The following is a 14,766-nucleotide window of genomic DNA, read 5'->3' on the forward strand; positions in this document are numbered from 1 at the left end:
TTCCAGTTTGCATTATCATTATTCAATGTACATGAACCTTCAAAACAAAATATATTTTGGTATTTCTGCACTGTGTGTGTGTGTGTGTGTGCGCGCGCGTGTGCGCGTGCGCGTGCGCGTGTGCGCGTGTGCGCGTGCGCGCGTGCGCGTGTGCGCGTGCGCGCGTGCGCGTGTGCGCGCGCGTATTTTCTTTCGTGCTTGCTTGTTTGCTTTCTTGCTTGCTGGTCTGTCTGTACCTGTCCTCTGTTCAGCTCAATAGACAAAAAGAAAAGTAAATCTGTGTATCTTTATAGGTTGAAACTCCATCCCCCCCCCCCCCCCCCCCCCCCCCCCATTCAAAATGATCAATGTTGTCTAGAGCAAAACAACAAAAATATTTCCAATTCTGAAAATGAGTCATGGGGAAAAACTGAAATAATTGCATAATTGTTGAGCACTTGAACTACAAATACTGCAGCCTTCCTGTGTGAAGATGGCATGTTCTCCCTGTGCCTGTGTGGGTTTCCTCCAGGTCCTCCATTTTGTCCCACGTCGCAAAAACATGCATAGTAGGCTAATTGTACAGGCAAAAAAAATCAAATGGGGTGGTCTTTGGCAACAACATCAAAGACCTCGACTTGACGAGCACCTCGTCGCTTATGTTAGAGCCGGAGAGAGCAGGCAGAAGAGAGAGACAAAAAGCCCAGTTTTAAATTAATTTCTTCATATTTGCCGTTTGGATTAATCAACCCGACCTATTCTCGGTTGATCACTACTATATAGTGTACACACATACTCCACTTACTGTATTGGCCGTAATATAAGACAGTGTTTTTTGAGTTTGAGTTTGATTTATTTAATAAGTTGAAAGTCAAGAGTGATTCCTAGGTACTTATTTCCATTCACAACGCTAGATGGCGCCAGATATCTTAAATCAAATGCTGAACACTGATGGTTAGTGGAGTTATTGCAATTTTTTTTTTTTCAGACTAGATTGGTTAATTTACATTTAAAAAACAAGCCATTCAATTACAAATGTTGATTTCACTGTAGTTTATATATTTTAAGATTTTTTGCATGATTTGAATGGGGCAAATTAACATGCTGTTTCTCTCAAATATTTGAGTTTGATTTATTTAATAAATTCTAACTATTTCCAACTATTTACAAATAGTATGTAAGATTATAGTCAATGGCTAATTTCCACCTTTACTCCCTTGTGCAGGTTGAAGATAAAAGCAATAAGGCATTACTGAACAAAAGACTAGAAAGCAGCATAGAAACAATGAGACATAAAGTAGCACAGATCTAGTCAGCATTGTGATCACAATTGTTGTTCATCCAGCAGCCAGTCATTAAGATGATTGGCAAAGAGGTTCAGAGATGAGTGTTCACAAATGGTCATTGATATTGAGTTCCAGGTATATGTGGCACAAACAGAGAAGAGAAGGTGGTTTGGCTAATTGCACTCTTTCTAAAGGGAACTCCACAGTCACCTCGAGAACCAGCCCTTGTTGATCGGTTGGATTTTTTTTTTTACACAAATTCTTCCAGTGATGGAAGATTTTGTAAACTAACATGGATGGCATCAGCATAGTTAACAGTATTGTCCCAGTTCAGGCGTTTGTGTTTATTTAATATCTTAACGTAATGGTGTGTTTTTAGGTCTTCTGTCCAATACTTTCGGAGCTTGCTTATAGTGCTGAGCGATACAACGCTAATGATATTTATCGTGAAATAATTTTTGTCAACAATGATAAAAAGTTTTGATAAAATTCGATAATTTTAAACTGCAATTACACCACCCAACCACCACAAAGAACGGGGGCACTGTTGCGAGATGAATACTAGTTCCAGACCAACACTCAGGAGAAGAGGATGTTAAGGAAATGTGTTTTTTGGTTAGCAATAGAGGCTAACACAGCGGATGAACGCAAAAGGACAGTAACGGCCAAAATGAGCGCTTGAGATGCAAAACAACCAAGATCCGATCCACTAAAAGATCCAAGTGATTTCTCTGTGTTGTTTTCTTATTTTTTTTAAATGCCCCTTAACAGAGGAGCCTTATTGAAAATAAAACCAACTTTTTAATTAATTTTATTAGTAAATTCACACTTTCTTTTTGTAAGGCTGAAAATAGTCTGCTTACCGATGTCTAAGGTTGATTTTTTTTTTTTTCATATTGCACAGCAACTTTTGGTGTGAGGATGAATTTATAAAAATAAGGACGCCTGTCAAAATTTCTGCAAATTCTATTCATTACTTTTCATGATGTAAGGAGGGAGTTGTCTTATCTTTATTGCACAACAGAACAACAAAAATGTTTTAAAATCATGTATTCTCTTTTCTTATGAAGTAAGGGTATGAATGTATATTGAACTACACATTGAAAATAGCCCATGCCTACAATCTTACATATTTATGTTCATTAACATGAATATGTTCATTAATGTGCTGTCCCTTCTTAGATGAATCAAACTCAAACTTTCACAAATTAATAATGAGAAAAGTGATTTATTTACTTAAGTTATTAAGAAGTTTGAAGTTTCAAATTTGAAAGAAAAATATGTTATAGTTATCGTGATAATTATTGATATCGACTGATAATTTTTTTGTCATATTGCCCAGCTCTACTTGCTTTTAAACAAGTACAATACGATTATTTTCTGTATTAAAAATGTGTGTTTAAAAGTCTTTTTTCAAACTTCATTCTTGAAAAAAGAATAATTAGCGCCAATACTGTATATGTTAGTCCCTTTTATTTGGTACCTGTATCTAAAACAATGGCTAAATTTGTGCACAGAATGAACCGCCTTTACAACTTACCCAGAGGCTTTGGTTCTTTGCCATCCCTTGAAGTTTTGGACCTAACCTACAATAACCTCAGCCAGAATTCCTTACCTGGAAACTTCTTCTATCTCAGTGAGTAAATACACATACAAACAAGTATTTTGTATTGTATTGTAAACTATTACTGTAATCCCTCTTCACTTGGCGGCTTTACTACATCGCAGAAATTTTTTCTGAAGTGTTAAAAAAGAAATTCATAATGTCAAAATCCACGCTGAAACTTGCAATCGGAAGCCACTTCCTTGTCTTCCGCTTGCCACTAAGAAAATAGCGGAAGACAGAGGACTGTCAATCAACTCGGAACCAAGAAAAAAAATGGCGAGCAGCAGAGACTCTGTGAGGGTGGATTTTATCTGAAATGCGAGCCCCGTGCAACTTTAAGCCGTGGCACTAATTTGAAAATAGAACTTGCTCGGCAAACTGGAAGCAGAGCCTCAGTGAAGGGGGATTTTTTTTCGACTTTTCGGCGGACGCCATCACCCCTGTCCGAAAATAGAGCCCTTTGGACAGCTAAGCTGGCTGGACACTGTGGCGGAGCTCATGGTGAAATGCTTCCATGTGCAACCTCTGGGCGACGTTACGGTGGACGGCTTCACCCTAGTCTGAAAATATTGCCCTTTGGGCGGCAAGGATGGCTGGGTGACCCAAAGGGCAACGTGGAAGTTAAAATCCCATTTAAGTCTGTGCAGCGGGCGGACATCATTGCATTTACCATATTTACTCCCGTATAAGCCGCACCCTTAAAATTGTTGCATTTTACAATTTTTCGCATTTAAGCAGCCCCTTGATTCACAATTTCACCTCCATATTCATGGTTTTAATAGGGAGTACAAATGTTTTACTTCGAAGGGAAAATTTTAACAATCATTGCATGTTGTACTTCTGAGATACTGTATGAATCAAAAGCACATTGTTAGGGTCAATATCTGTTAAGTCAACTAAGTGGGAGACCCGTCTGCCCCCCTCCAGACCAACGGGGCAGAGAAACCCCAATCAGGCTCCACACTTCCTGCCTGAGGTCACAAAGTATATGAATCACCAACAGAGCAAGAAGACTTACAGGACAGGCAACTAAGAAGCCAAAGACACCCTTCAGTTCTCGGTTGTGTTCTTCTACTACTATGAGTAACACAATGCGACGCCAGGGACTCAAATCCTGCACTGCCAGACCTGCCCCCCTGCTGAAGCCAGTACACATCCAGGCCCGTCTGCAGTTCGCTAGAGAGCATTTGGATGATCCAGAAGAGGACTGGGAGAATGTGTTATGGTCAGATGAAACCAAAATAAAACTTTTTGGTAGAAACACAGGTTCTCGTGTTTGGATAAGAAAGAATACTGAATTGCATCCGAAGGACACCATACCCACTGTGAAGCATGGGGGTGGTATCATCATGCTTTGGGGCAGTTTTTCTGCTAAGGGACCAGGATGACTGATCTGTGCAAAGGAAAGAATGAATGGGGCCATGTATCGAGCGATTTTCAGTGAAAATCTTCTTCCATCAGCAAGGACATTGAAAATTAGACTTAGCTGGGTCTTTCAGCATGACGATGATCCCAAACACACAGCCAGGGCAACAAAGGAGTGGCTTTGTAAGAAGCATTTCAAGGTCCTGGAGTGGCCTAGCCAGTCTCCAGATCTCAGCCCCATAGAAAATCTGTGGAGGGAGTTGAAAGTCCATGTTGCCCAAAGACAGCTTGACATGGAGGAATGGGCCAAAATACCAGCAACAGTGTGTGAAAAGCTTGTGAAGAGTTACAGAAAACGTTTGGCCTCCGTTATTGCCAACAAAGGGTACATAAAGTATTGAGATGAACTTTTGGTATTCACGAAATACTTATTTTCCACCATGATTTGCAAATAAATTCTTAAAAAATCAAACAAAATTCCTCGGTACGCCACTGTAAGGAATTTATCTAAATATTTTTCAATAATTGGGTGAAAACTATGTTGGTGCGGATATTTATTCTCTTTTAATGGGAAAAAACAGATTTAAACCCCCAAAATTAAATTTTGATTACCCCTGGGACTACAACCCCAAAGTTCCTATCCGGAATCCAAAAGAAAATTGCGTTTTTTGGGTTCGCGGTAGTAGATTCATATGAAAAAATAGAGAACTATGGGGAATCTTCCGAAGGATTTCAGAGTGCGCTCAACCAGTCTACATCTGTTGGCGTTGGACTATTTCCCCCGGGGAATCTTGTGGAGGGTACTCCAGGAGTATGGGGTTCCGGAACCCGTGTTACGTGAGGTTCGGTGCCTTTATGACCGGTGTCAGTCTGGTCCGCGTCGGATTTGTTTTGAGTGGGGTTGGACTCCATCAGGCCTGTCCTATGTCACCGATTCTGTTCATCACTGTTGTGGACAGAATATTTTTTTGATAAAGCACAGCACATATTAATTAGATTAGATATTACATTGGATTGGATCGGATCGGATTGATCCCGTATTCGGGAAATTCAGTTTTTTGCAGTAGCAAGCTCAGAAACTGGAAAAGACCTAGATAAAGCTGGAACCACACACACAGGAAACCCACACAAGGTTAGGACCTTCTGCAGGCTGAGGCTGAGGTTGAAAATATGCAGAATCACTCTTCCAAGATGATCCGCACAGTCCTTCAGTAGTCTGGAGCTGATCATCAGGATCGGAAGCCTTCCTGGCCTGAATGGTTCCCAAAAATTTCCAGGAAATAGAACAATGACTGCCTCACACACGCGATGGGTCAAGTCGAGTGGTAAAGGTCGTGAAAACAATAAAGTAAAAGGTATAAAGTACAAATTAAAGTACAGTGGTACCTCGAGATACGAGCTTAATGCGTTCCGGGACTGAGCTCATATGTCGATTTACACGTATCTCAAATGAACGTTTCCCATAGAAATGAACTAAAAACAAATTATTTTGTTCCAACCCGCTGAAAAAACACCCAAACAGGATATTGGAATGGAAAAACATTTTTATTTTTTCTAATTCCTCATCTATTAACAGAGTAACAAATAACTAGTGGTTATGATTTTTAATAGTACTAAAGTTAGATGGATTTCGCAGAGGGGAGAGCGAGAGGGACTTTTTGCACGGCAACGCGCTCGTAACAACAGACAAATTGAAATGAACTTGGATTACAATACAGACGCACTCAAAAAGAAGTTTAATCTAACCTTACACTAAACTTAATTCTAATTTTGTTTTACATTTTGATACCTTTTTTCTCCCGGGTTGGCCCTATTTTCCCCGCCTCCACCCTAACTTTCAGCTGCAGCTAAAAGGAACCAACGAGGCTTGTTTGCTTTTGTCTTCCCTTCAAAATATTCCCAAAATAATGTACACAAATGTCTTTATAATAGGATAACGCACAACCACTTTCCAAAGAGAATTAGAGAAAGCTCCGCCATTCTGCACTGACTAACGGGGAAAAAAACACTGAAAAAATGCAACACTCCGCCCACTGCTTGTAGTGACATTACACGAGGGAGTTGCGGTGAGTAGGACAGTGCTCATGATGTTCTTATGAGCAGCCTCTCGCGTCCGCTGTATGCTCGTATATCAAAATTTGTCTCGTATCTCAAGATGAATATTTGCTCAAAATTTTACTCATCCCAAATTGCTCATATGTCGGGGCACCTTGCTTGCAGTAGAAAGACCTGATACAGACACAGAAAGACATTGTAGAGCTAGATAAAACTGGTCTTCCACAAAGGTTGAAAATATGCATAATCACTCTTCCAAGCTTATCCGCACAGTCCCTCAGTAGTCTGGAGCTGAAGAATCAACAATAACAGAGTACAACACTCCCAATACTCCGTTTCCGGCCTGGTAAGCAGCAACACCTCATCCATCTTATTGGGGAGGGATCTCACTTTCCCTATAATAATAGATGGAACGATTGGTCTGAAACCTCACTTCTTCTCCCGGCCCTTTTGTCCAGCTCCAGATTTCCAGCGGCATTGAAGTGTTGCTCTTTCTGCGAGGCATAGCTGAATGCTTCCAAAATGAACTAGCAGAAAGAAACTAAGCTAATAGAACAAAAATACTTGTAAAAAGCGGACAGACCTACTGCCACCAGCTGCTGCGTGACGGCGCCATCTTGAAAAAAGAAAATGTATATTCATTTTAATGAACATATATATGTAAATATGTTAGATTGTCGCCGTGGGCTAATTTCCATCTTTTGTCCCTTGTGTAGGTACAAGATAAACGATGACACACACGCACACACACCTAGTACAATTTTAGACAGTGTCGTGATCACAATTTTTTTCATCTAACAGCCAGTCTTTAAGATGATTGGCAAAGAGTTTCAGAGATAGGAGTTCACGTATGTTAATTGGTATTGAGTTCCAGATATGTGCGGCACGGACCGAGAAGGTGCTTTGGCCCAAAGCACTCTTTGAAGACACAGTCACCTCTAGAGCCAGCCCTTGTTGATGTGTTGGAATTTTTTGTTCAAAATCTTGCAGTGGAGGAGGGGCTTTGTGTTGGAAGATTTTGTAAACTAAGGTGGCATCTGCATATTTAACAGTACTGTTCCAGTTCAGGTGTTTGCATTTAAAAAAAAATCTTAGTGTGGTGCGTTTTTGGCTTTCTGTCCAGTACTTTCAAAGCTTCCTTATAAATGGTTTCAATTGGTTTTAGTGTTGTTTTCCAGGCCGATGAACAACTTGTTTGGCAGTAAGTCATGTGTGATATTATCATTGTGTCAAAATATAACTTTGCTGACTCAGGTGTTAGATTGTTCCTAATGAACCTAAAATTGGACAAATTGAATTAATTTTATTTAGCCTGTTTTTTTATCTGTCGTTTGAAGGCTAGTTGAAAGTCAAGATTGATTCCTAGGTATTTAAATTCTTGGAGTACATTGATAGTTTTTCTTGGACAAAAACATTGGGGTCGCTGTTATTTTTCGGTCTTTTTGAAAAGTACATACAGACAGTCTTAGACATGTTTAAGTGTAGTTGAGATTTCGGTTATTCACGCTCGTCATTGCATCTGTGAGTTCCTGTGCAGCATGTTTTTTGTCTTTCGTGTGGACATGTAGGACGGCATTATCGGCATACATTTGGCAGGTGACAGTTGACGGACAACAGTTTGACAGATTATTTAGTAAAGACTGACGTGCAGTGGGCCTAGGACTGACTCTGCGGTACCACAAGACTGTTATTCCACAGAGTAGATTTTTTGTTTTGTATCCTGACGCACTGTGTTCTTACAGATAAGTATGATTCAATCCAATTTAGTGTGCTTGGTGAGAAATTAAAATTAGATACCGTATTTTCACGCCTATTTGGCGCATCGTTTTTTACGCCGCGGTGTCAGTAACGAGTGCTATTTCTGTATTTTAGAGACACGAAGCACGCACCATTTCATTAGACGCATATATATTATATATGGATTAACATCGAAACGCAATAGCGCTGGCTACCGGAAGCAGTTTATTTCCGGGTTCCGGTGCGCAGTGACTGCTGGGAAATATAGTTCTTGGACGCTACACCCACACGCTAAAAACACGCTTTAAAAAGGCATTTCGGCTGTATTTACAAAAGAAATCCTGCCGCTAAATGTTGGCGTCAACAGAGCATTCAGAGCTAGACTGTGAACTATGTATATTGTTGGGAATTTTCTCTATAATTATATTAAAGTTAAGTTAGTAATCTGACTCCAATTTGTGACCTTACCCAACTGCCACTCATCCAACAATTTGCGCGCTCGTTCTGCAATAGAAAGGTATCAGGAAGCTAGCAGTTTCACACACACGAGTGGATTTATTCCTAACACACAAATCTAATACATATGACTGGGTCTCAGGTCCCTCTCAGCACAGCTCTATACGTCTGTGTTGCCACCAGTCGACATAGTACTACTGAGTTGCCAAGCAAATGAATTATACTACACAATATGCAAATGGAACAGCAACAAAGGCATCCTGGCATTATTCTATTGGCTATGTGTACACTGCAGTTAACTTTAGCTTGCTCATTGGTCGTTCTTCCCCTGCAGAATCTCCCGCCGGTTCCGCCCAGTTGTAGTCTTCCCTTCTCAGCATCTGTAAAACATCCCACTGGTGCAACCCCCCCACGGCATCTCCAAACATTCCACGCTTGCAAACCCCCCTACATCCTGTCCTGTTACCTCGCACACACTCAACATTCCACAGGATGTAGGAACATCTAATGCACAACTTTAAGCTCAAACTGTTATATTCCTTTATTCCCTCTCATGACCTCAGACGACTGAGGTCATCACTTGAATACCTTGTTTTATTGTTAAACACGAGCTAAAATCAATGGCCATAAGCTAAAAATCAGTAAACAATTAAAAAATCAGTAGAAAACTAAAAATCAGTATAAGATTTCATTCTAGTAAAAAATCAGTAAAAAAAATTCATTCTCTCCTCATGGCCTCAGATCCCTGAGGCTACCTTCCCATACTCACATCCCGAACTCCCGGAGGGCCACAGCTGTCTCCGCCTCCTGGGGGTCCTTCTGAGGGATCATCATGTACTGGCCACCCGGAGGGAGTGGCCCCAACGTGCGTTCAATTGTCCTAACAGTTAATGATCTGATACATGGAATACAACAACATCCGCATAACACCATAATAGCGGTAAACACAGCGATAGAAACCAGTATTGATGCAATCAAGCTTTTGTATTTGCCAAAGCCGTTTAACCATGCTCCTTCATTCTGTTACTTAGCGTGCGCAGACCCTCCAATGCCTTAGTAAGGCGACCGTCAGGAGACGTATTGTTGGGAATCAGAGTACAGCACTGATCCCCAAAAATACCACACACCTCTTTCGGCTAACACCATATCTAAACCCATTCTATTTTTGAATGCCATAAGAGACGTGGCTGCTAATTGCTCATGCACTGCCTGTAGTGCCGAGGTGGTGAAGTTCGCCAATCGTTGGACATTGTAGTGGACATGATTAATCCGGTCCACATTTTTGTTTACTGTAACGAACAGGAAAATACTGTCCCATCCTGCCGCCACTTGATCATGTCCCTTTTCTTCCTCACAAGGAAGTCAATTCTTCCCCACCGTCCAACGCCTTCCCAATTTATTCCTGCCACGTCTAATGCTGTCACACTAATTGGCATGATCAGCGTTACTAGGGCGCACTTACCCGAGGCATTGGAGGGAAGCCTATCGTACAACACTTTCGCTCCACACCACAGCCAAACATCAGCACGAGCGAGAGGGATTCCTGCTGGCAAAGACACATTTTCATTACACCATGACTCCTGGATATTTCCAATCCCAGGGCCAGTCCCATTTAACTCTAGGCAAGTGAAATTTTGTTGTGCAACATGGGTGTCAAAAATGGGCTTTTTCTTTTCCATATCTGTCAGTGGAAAGGCAGAGTCCAATTGTCTGCACTCTCCTTGGAGAGTCTTGTTATACAGGAAACCAAAGAGACAGTTTTTGGATACAGCAGTTGCTGCCATGATTTTCAAAACTGGTCTTGCACCTGTGTCGGTTGTTTACACTTCAGATTTAGCAGTAGTTGTTGTATCTGTGTCAGCGTCTTACCACCATCTTGCTCTGCTTCATACCATACCGTTCCATTACAGGAATGATACACCATCACTCGTTCTCCTTTCGCTCCATCACTTCTGTCATCCTGCACCATATGTTCAAACGTCAACATAGTCCACACGAAGCACAAGCCAGCAAGCAAAATAGTCAATCTTTGTTCAGACACTTTCGAGTCCGACTTTGATCCAATTCTTGCCATCGTCACATTCCCTCTCTTGACCTGCCCGTCCGGGCGGTCAACCTTTATGCTCACCATTGGCAGGCACAAAGTCTGGGGCCGGGTGCAACTGTGAGTAATGGTACCACTTTTGTCCTTTAGTGCAATTAAAACTCATTACATTTAAAATGCATATTAATCAAGTCCCAATTCATTCAATAATGTGTATCGCGTTGCATAGTAAACTCGGTTGTCTGAAATTCCAAATATCCCAGTCTAGTAGTCTTTTTATCAAATGTAACATTCCATTGTCTTTGGAGTTTGCCAATCATCTCCTATAAAACTTTCTTAATCAATCTTTTCCAATATTCATGACGAAATATGGAAACGTTTGTCCATTCAGTCAATTATACTGTTAACACAATTTTGGATGCCATTATCACTATAAATCCATAGTACTTTTGGAATTTCTTATCATGCACTGTCTTTGGTTTTTTCTCAGTGCTCCTAAATTTCACATAGCAGATTTGTTTCTCCACTTCAAGTTTCACGTTTGGAGTACTGCTGCTTTTTCCATTAAAATTTTCATTTGACGAAATATTTTTTTTCCATAATTTGTCGCTGCCATCCCTGGAACGGACTTATTGGCGAATTCCGAAATCGATTCCAATTTGCTAAATCATTTTCCACCTTGATATCTAATTGAATAATTATATCTCGGTGGTCGGCCAATCAAAAACACAAAAAGACAAACAAACAACCATTCATGCTCACACTCATTTTCAGACAGTGGTCTGCAATTTTTTCATCACTAGTGGAGAGCGCCATCCCACGTCTGGGCTTCTTGGCAGCTTACCTCCATTTTGCTGTCCTATCAGCCTAATCATTCTCAAAAGAAATAGGTTAACGTCATTTGGTTGACATCAATTGTTCGATGCTTATGCAATCCATATATCATTAATATTCTAATAGTCATTAATATGACCCACGCTAAAACATATTTCATCTGCTGATGGGCAAAACGAGATACATATCCCGTGCACTGAACATGTATGAAACTTTAATCCATCTCAGAGAAATCATGCCTATCCTAAATTAATTATTCTATCTAAATTAACCTAATAATTTGTATAAATGCCATTTCTGTATTGTCTTCATGTTTGATATCATTAATAATTTGGATGATTCCTAATACTTAAGTCTAAATCGCAAATCACTCTCATATTGCTAAAATATCTATGAGGATAGCTAAATTCCTATTCTGCTCCAAGCTTGTGTTTATTTAAAATAAGAGCCATTTTTGTAGCTCACTCTTACCACAATTAAAATTTAGAGTAACTAACCTTCCGCTTAGCCATTTTCTAATTATAAATTTCAGTGTCTAATAGAGGACCCATAATTTGTCACTAATATATCCCAATACTGTCAACTATCTCTCTCCCTACATCTCTCTATCCTTCCCCCTCCCTGTTTGCGCAGAGGGAGGGGGCCTTGGGCTGGGCTGGTGGGGCTCTCTCTCGCCTGGCTCCAGGTGATAAAGGAGCAGTAAGCGCTATGGGCGACCCCCTCTTTTTGTTTGCACAGGGTGTGCTTAGTTTGTCGGGTGAGGGGCGTCCGCATCTGTGAAGGGGTGCTGACCGTGACCATTGGACCGAGCCGGCGAGCCTCATGACCAGGAGACAGAGCCAAAGAAATGTGTGGGTCGGCTGTGTCCGACATTTTGTACCACACCTTTTCGATTCTTTCAACTGCCAGGGTGTTCCAAGAACCTTCTGAAAACGGTAAAACAACGTACAATGAAAATCATCCATGGGTGGATGGTAAGGCCGGAGTGAGTCAATGAATGATTTTCACCGGTGATATACAGACAACAGTCCCCCAGTGGCCGGAGTTTCAGGCTCAAGACGTGACCTATAGATTGTCCACCACTGTCCACATGTTCATATTGGTTGTGAACATGGAATCTTTGCACCATTTGGTAAAGTCACTGTGAGGCCATCCAGTCCACATAAGATGGTAGCTCCAATAGACATCAACAAGTCTCTTCCCATCAAATTCACATGAGCCTCTTAGGCACCTCTCTTCGGAGTGTGGAGGCTCTCATGGACCGTAATAATCATCTCCGCCCTGATAATATTGTCCAGGTGACTGGGCCGGCTGCTGGGGGCCGCCATGGTCCGCCAGCGCCTCGTCCTCCTCCGCGCGTAGGCCACTGTTGCTGTAGTGGGCCATACTGCTGTGCTTGGGTTGCCGTGGGAACGGTTGTTGCGGTTGCTGCTGTTGACTGGGACAATCACGTGCCCCGTGTCCAATACCGCCACACACAAAACAGTTGCCTTGCCTTGTTGGCCTTGTCCTGAGTACCCTCTTCCCCGGCCACCAGAGAAACCACGCCCGTGACCACAGTGTCCACCACTGAACCGACCACCTCGGGCCCCACCATAGCTTGGAACATCTGGACGGATTGCTCTATCTTTTCCTGTTTAGAATTTTTCCTTTGACCTTCTCGTCATCATACATAGGTTCCGGAAGACCCTCGACAATAACAGCTCCAATCATTCGTACCTGATGTCTCATGTCAAGCGCGCAGCTCTGTCCACTGATCCAGGCCTAAAGCCCCATCAGCCATGGACTTCCTCCCCTCGCCAGAGGGGGGGGGGAATTTAGTGCCACATCTCTAAGAACCATATATCACGCCTCCTCCCTGAGGGTGGAGGGGAAACATACCTCCTCTCTCTGTATTGGGCCACGCCTCCAACCACTCACTCCCTCATTTCACTTTTTTTTTTTAAAGTTCTGCCTTAGCTGTGACGTCACGCTCCTTTTTCTTTTTTTCTTTTTTTTTCAATGCTACGGACAAACGCTTTTGACCCGTACCATGTAACTTTCCTTTCAACGTACAAAATTATTTCTCCAACTCACATCTAATTTTAGCTTGTCTTTAAAAACCTGTGCTTCTACATCTCCGTACAAACTCATCAATTAGTTCCATTCTCCTTCAGCATCTTTCTCCAACATTCCTTTTCCTTCTTAACTTTCTTACTTTCTATTCCACTAATTACTCTTTTCTCCATGCTTACCAAAATCTTTTCTATTCACAATTCCCTTTCTATGTTCATCAAACCTTCCATATCCTTCATCAAACCTTCCACATCCTTCAAATTGGGACAGAAACCATGCCTCTCCACCCATCGCGGCAGACACAGGCAACCCCCCACACTACGCATCCGCACATCCACACACATCACCAACCCTCCGATCTCCATTTGTCTGAAGTGCCACAACCTGAGAGGGACCCGAGGCCACTATCACACTTCTTCTCATCCGCCATCTTGAAATCCACCCGTGCGTGTCCCAACCACTTTTTACGCAAAACAATTTTAGTTTTCAATTTTAGTTTTCACACTCACACCGCTTCCACACTGATACATAAATCCCAGATTTTAAACCGTATCGAACCACGAATAGTTCCACATTATTGTAGTAGGTAAATCCCAGATTTTATACCCTACTAATGGAACTATTCTAGTAGGTAAATCCCAGATTTTATACCCTACTAATGTCCACACTTACACTTTTAAGCCGTTCCGCTCCTCCTTCCTCTTATAATTTAGCGTTGTCAATGTGCAGAACTTGAAAAGGAATCTGCTTACCTTGATTCATTTTGGGCCCAAGAGGAAAGACGGTCGGACATGTGGCTCCTTTATCAGGTCGTCACCTGGTGTGGACGTGGGTCCCAGACCCGAGTCCCAGACTCTTGTGGTTCTTCTACCTCTTTTGCATCACGTCAGGGTCACCATAAATTGTTGGGAATTTTCTCTATAATTATATTAAAGTTAAGTTAGTAATCTGACTCCAATTTGTGACCTTACCCAACTGCCACTCATCCAATTTGCGCGCTCATTCTGCAATAGAAAGGTATCAGGAAGCTAGCAGTTTCACACACGAGTGGATTTATTCCTAACACACAAATCTAATACATATGACTGGGTCTCAGGTCCCTCTCAGCACAGCTCTATACGTCTGTGTTGCCACCAGTCGACATAGTACTACTGAGTTGCCAAGCAAATGAATTATACTACACAATATGCAAATGGAACAGCAACAAAGGCATCCTGGCATTATTCTATTGGCTATGTGTACACTGCAGTTGACTTTAGCTTGCTCATTGGTCGTTCTTCCCCTGCAGAATCTCCCGCCGGTTCCGCCCAGTTGTAGTCTTCCCTTCTCAGCATCTGTAAAACATCCCA

The 14,766-nt window shown here is 41.8% G+C and overlaps 1 protein-coding gene across 1 annotated transcript in view; it reads left to right on the plus strand.

Annotated features, from left to right (window-relative positions):
• rsu1 (Ras suppressor protein 1) overlaps nt 1-14,766 on the plus strand; it is a 56,173-nt gene that overhangs the window by 9,637 nt on the left and 31,770 nt on the right. Inside the window, exon 5 of the mRNA XM_077623844.1 lies at nt 2,783-2,901. Coding sequence (XP_077479970.1) covers nt 2,783-2,901 — 119 coding nt within the window. The remainder of the gene's footprint in view (nt 1-2,782; nt 2,902-14,766) is intronic.

Source organism: Stigmatopora argus, chromosome 17 (genome assembly GCF_051989625.1).
Source record: "Stigmatopora argus isolate UIUO_Sarg chromosome 17, RoL_Sarg_1.0, whole genome shotgun sequence".
NCBI lineage: Eukaryota > Metazoa > Chordata > Actinopteri > Syngnathiformes > Syngnathidae > Stigmatopora > Stigmatopora argus.